This window comes from Rutidosis leptorrhynchoides, unplaced genomic scaffold (assembly GCF_046630445.1).
Source record: "Rutidosis leptorrhynchoides isolate AG116_Rl617_1_P2 unplaced genomic scaffold, CSIRO_AGI_Rlap_v1 contig291, whole genome shotgun sequence".
NCBI classification, from domain to species: Eukaryota; Viridiplantae; Streptophyta; class Magnoliopsida; order Asterales; family Asteraceae; genus Rutidosis; species Rutidosis leptorrhynchoides.
In genome coordinates, this window is record NW_027266534.1 from 67,395 (window position 1) to 72,711 (window position 5,317).

At 37.9% G+C, this 5,317-nt stretch overlaps 1 protein-coding gene across 1 annotated transcript; it reads right to left on the reverse strand.

The window, feature by feature from the left end:
* Positions 1-1,057: 1,057 nt before the first annotated feature.
* On the reverse strand, positions 1,058-2,288 carry LOC139882621 (uncharacterized). The gene is made up of 2 exons (XM_071866904.1): positions 1,861-2,288; positions 1,058-1,520 (listed from the first exon to the last, which is right to left on the reverse strand). The coding sequence occupies exons 1-2, from the start codon at positions 2,286-2,288 to the stop codon at positions 1,058-1,060; spliced, it is 891 nt and encodes a 296-aa protein (XP_071723005.1).
* Positions 2,289-5,317: the final 3,029 nt, after the last annotated feature.

A 5,317-nucleotide genomic window follows, 5' to 3' on the forward strand; every position in this document is an offset into this window, starting at 1 on the left:
CGGCGTCAGCGTCGTTACCAGTTCGGGCAGTGGCTGATCTGGTGCGCATTTTGGCAATCTCGTAGTAACGAGTTTGGTAGGCTTGTGAAGGAAGTTACCCCAAAAGGCAACTGTAACTTTAGATATGGAAACTTGATGAAGACTACATGTGGAAAAATATAACTTTTTACGAACTCCCCACGGTCGACGTCAATGTTCCGTCTCGAAACGATGCAGTGGTGGAGAGCACGTGCCTTCTTCCGATTAGTCTTGATATAGTTTGAGTAACTTAGAATATCATGGGGGTTGAGAAGTATTTGGGCGTCTACGGCCTAGAATGGGCTCACCACGAAGTCGAGGGTCTTGTGGAGTTACTCAGTCTAGAGAAAGTAGTGTCTTTCTTCTAGAGTGAGAGGTTTGCACTAATCTGTTGTTCACTTACTTGTGAGAACATTTATGACGAGTCTTATATAGGGGAGCGTTAGGGTTTACTTGGACGCAAAGTACTATGAAAGCGACTTGTACAGAGTGTGATTATAAGCCTCCTCGGCTTTGGGCGCTCTTGGTCTCTTAAGGAGGACAAGGCCAACAGTCTTCATGTCCCCAGGCTCTCATGGCCTCGCAAAGGAGACGAAACCGAGTAGAGACTGAATCTGTCCTAAGCCGAGGTCGCTTACGGCTCCACGATCCAAATTACCCAAAAGCCCATGCCGTATTATTCCTTTTACACTCTCCTCATGCATTTGGTTATTAGTTGTAATTTTAAGGATTCTTTAGTCTCTACATTCATAATTATGTTGAAATATGAGCTAATGGGGTGATTTCCTTTTTTTTTTTCGATAATTGACAGTGCCAAGCTTTCATTCAATTAAATCATCCGAATGGATAGTATCCGCTACACTTGAAGGCAGCTCATTTAAGGAAAAACAAACAGAAAACGAGGAAGGAATAGTATAAAGTTTTGCTGGACTGTGTGCTAACCTATTTCCTTCCCTCTTAACAAAAGAAAAAACACGGTAATTAAATTCTGCTCCAATGCATTTGATGTCATCAATTAATAATCTTGGTGCTGTCAAACTTAAGAAATCAGCTCATCAATCAGTAACTTACAATCTCCTTCAATCTCAACTTTAGATACCTGCATCGCTGTAGCCCAACGAATCGCCCGCCACGCAGCAACTGTTTCGGCATGAAATGCATCCTCAGTTAACCCAATTGGACCTCCTTCAGCGTGCACAACTACTCCCAAAGAATTTCTTACTGCAAACCCATAGCTGTTGGCACAAGAACCATACATGAAAGCCGCGTCAAAATTCAACTTGAGGATTCCAGGTTGAGGTCGAGCCCATCGAGCCGGAAGCTGAACAGGAAGATTGACTCTGGAAACAACATGGACCTGCTGCAAGCAACTAAATTCCAGTAGCCAACGCTCCACATCATACACACAACATGAGGCTCGATCACAAACATCATCAAATATCACTTGATCACGATTTTTCCAAATCCATAGCAGGTGACTAGAAACTTCATCAGAATAGTTTCTGGTAACAACTCAAAAACCATGCTTAACCAAGATGAGAGATGAATTATCTCAAGTTCAATGACATTATCCATATGCAATAAATTCCAGACCGTTTTTGTCCAACAACAATGCTTAAATAAGTGTAAAATTGATTCTGGTTCATCAACACATACTAGACACGAAGTAGGTAAATTCATACCTCGATGATTTAGATTGTCTCGAGTGCCAAGCAGGCCTTTACAGAGCTTCCAACTAACGTGTCTTATATTCGGAGGAAGTGAAAGAGGCTAAAGTTTATCCCAATAGTTGAAAGTTGGAACCGAACTAGAAGGAGCCGAAGATAGTAAGTGCTTAGCAACATGATAGCTGTTTTCACTGTATATTCTCCATTCTGATTGTGCTTCCAAATCAGTTGGTCTAAATGATGAATATTTGCAAGTGGCATGCTCCGGATCGCTGAAACAATGTGAGATGGAAAACGGGCACGAAGCATGTCCTCATTCAAGCGAGCAAGTCGCCAATCAATCAATGAATTAACGGGATGATTAGACATCAAATCAGATGCAGAGCCTAGGATTAAACCGTCAGGTAAATTTTTGACCCAACAATCACGAAAAATTCGAATCTGATGACCATTTCCTATCCGCCAGTGACTTCCAGCCATAAGAACTTTCCTGACTTCACATAAACTTCTCCATATATCAGACGAATTCTTCCCAACTTGCGCTTCAAGAAAATGCTCATGCTTGAAATACTTGTTTTTAAAAACACCAGTCATCAAAGACATTGGATGGGAAGAAACCACCAACTCTGTTTAGAAAGGAGAGAAAGATTAATGGGGTGATTTCCTTGGTTTGTGTGAACTCACCCATATTAACATCTAATTTGAGATTGATGGATTAGTAATTAATTATCACCCAAGTATGACCATCCTGTCGGAAGAATATTGCTGGTTCATTCACTTGGTTAAATTCTGATCGCACCATTTATCATGTAATGACCGATTAATTAATGGTGAGTCATGAGCGGATTACGTGAGGCAATAATTATTCCAAATCATTTTATGTGCTTGCTGGCCAAGTAATAATGAGTCAAATTAATAATAAAAAAATGTACGAGTCAACATAATACAGCAGTAAAACTATATTATTTGAGGTAGCTTTAAAAAAAAAACTTAATTTGGGACGGAGGTAGTATATTATTAGAGCTGATTATTTGATCGTGATATATTATTAGAGCTAATCACAGGAAGAGAAAGGGTATTGTTTTATGTGTAGTACATGCAGCTTCTTCGTAGCAACGATCTAATTCTATCGGGAAAATTAATTGAGCTCTGGCCCCGACATCGAAAGCTCTAATCTATACCGGTCTGGGCGGTACGTACCGCGGTACGGTACGTACAAAATGAAACGGTAAGTATCTATCGACGTATCGGTATTGAAAAATATCGGTATTGAAAAGTTCACTCTTTTGTCCCAACGTTTACGCTTTTTTAAACTCGTTAGTCTCTCGACCCTAACGGACGTTAATTTTTGCCGATTTGGCCCTTACAGCCAATCATAGAGTGACACGTGTCACTTACGTGTAAAAAAAATCACCTAGACTTTGTTATTCCGGTTTAAATCGAACAAAAATCAAACCGACACTTAAACCAAATCCAAAATTAAAATCGATTTATTAAATAGTAAAATCCCTGAAGTAATCGCCGGATTCCGGTAGCGTCAACGGTGGCCGGCCACCACTCACGGCGGCGACACCGTCAATTTTTTCTAGATTTTGATGATTTTTTATGGTCGACTAGATTCCGTGAGGAGAACACCATGATGGCGTCTGTTTTTGTAATATCTGATTCTTTTGCCGCAGATCTTAAGGTAAACGTTTCGATTTCCATTTTTAAAAATAGATTCTTTTCGTTTGATTTTAAGATATGTTGTTTTTGACGTTCCTACAAGTTTTTCAATAAAAAATTTCTAAGTGATGTGGTTTTGGGTGAGAACCCCACTTTTAAGGATCGGTGGCGGTGGTTCATACAATCCTTGGTCGTCTCGAATACATTAGTATGCAAATTCTTCACAACTATTTCGGCAGCGTTCTGGCCACCATGCCCATAAAAAACCCTATAAAAGCTCTAATCATAAATTTTGTATTTTCAGTAATTATCGAATCACAATTGAGTATTGAATATTGAATCCAGAAAAAAAACAAAATGCGAATCATAAAATTGAGACTTACTTTGTTGAATTTCCATGTACGATAGATGCAATCTTGTGGATATCTTCCATGAAATTCTTCTTCTTCCTCCCTTTGACGGCGTAAACGGCGGTGCCGGAGCCGGCAATTAAACGGCTTCCTTTTGGCGATTGAAATTGAAGTTATTATTTTTATGGATCTCTTGTAAGACCTCAGGAATTGAGAGCATAGGAGGTCTCTTCCTCTTCAAAGTGTTTGGTACTACCATGTTCTCCATTAGAGAGGACAAATTAAGAAAGTGAAGAGTATAATAATACCGGCTATATAATCAATGAGCAAGAAAAGGAGAAAATAATTTGAGTTGTGTCGTGACAGAGCCGTTATATAGAGAAAGAGAGTGAAATCCAAAACGTTTGGTTCAATTGTTTTATTAAAAATTGGGTTCGGTTTCATTTCGGTTTCGATTCGATATTTGGTCAGGTCGGCTATAACTTGTGCGGATAAGAAATATGATGTGGCTTTTTTTACACGTTAGTGACACGTGTCACTTTATGATTGGCTGTAAGTGTCAAATCGGCAAAAATTAATGTCCGTTAGGATCGATGGACTAACGAATTTAAAAAAGTATAAATGTTGGGACCAAAGAGTGAACTTTGTGTTTGGAGAGACGAAACAATTCAGAAATGTTTGAAATAGGGACCAAATGGTTACTTTTGTCAATTTCAAATTGATATCACTAATCAAAGTTTGAATTGAATCTTTATTTATTTTGATGATGAGAATGATTCATTTTGGGATTAAGATTTGAAGCGATGATAAATTCGTAAAACTAAGTTATCTCTATTTTATTTTATTTTATTTTATTTTAATTAGAAGTTTGTATTACAATATAGATACATTACTACATGAAAATTTAGAAATAGTATATTTTGTTTTACTTTAAATTTTTTGGATTTCTTTTGTGTGTAGCAAAGTTTTAATTTAAATAAATAAATATTTAATATATATTTTATTATATCTTAAGGTAAGATACACGATACGATACTTCGATACGTACGATACACGATACGATACGCGACACGCTAGTTAACGGTACACAATACGTACAGCGGTATGACAACTATCGATTTCATGTAAAATATTGACCAATAAATAAATGGAAAAGTGATTAAAGGTCATTAATTGCAAAAATGTCTTCCGAGCGTCCTGGTCAAAGCAAACAAATTTCCCCTTAAAAAAATAAAAAAAATCAGTCGGAACTTTTAATATTTCTTCCGAGCATATGACTCTAGGTCGGAGAATATACCTGGATGATGTTATAGTTATTAAGGAGTTTGAAAGTGTATTCTGACCGAATTAACGCAGTTTGGAACATCCAATATGGATGAACTTACTCTGTGAGGCCTAGCCCAGTGATAAACGGCATTCCACTATTCTTGCAACGATAGGACAGTATTCGGATTACAATTCGCAAATCTATAATCTACTTCATAACTCACTAAGTGGATTCTTCGTCTATCCTAACACCAACTGCCTTATCAATCGGACAAGGACTTTCTTATAACCTCCAAACAAATCACAAGCGCTTCAAGATCTTTGCACTTTAAGGTATAACTCTGGATGTAG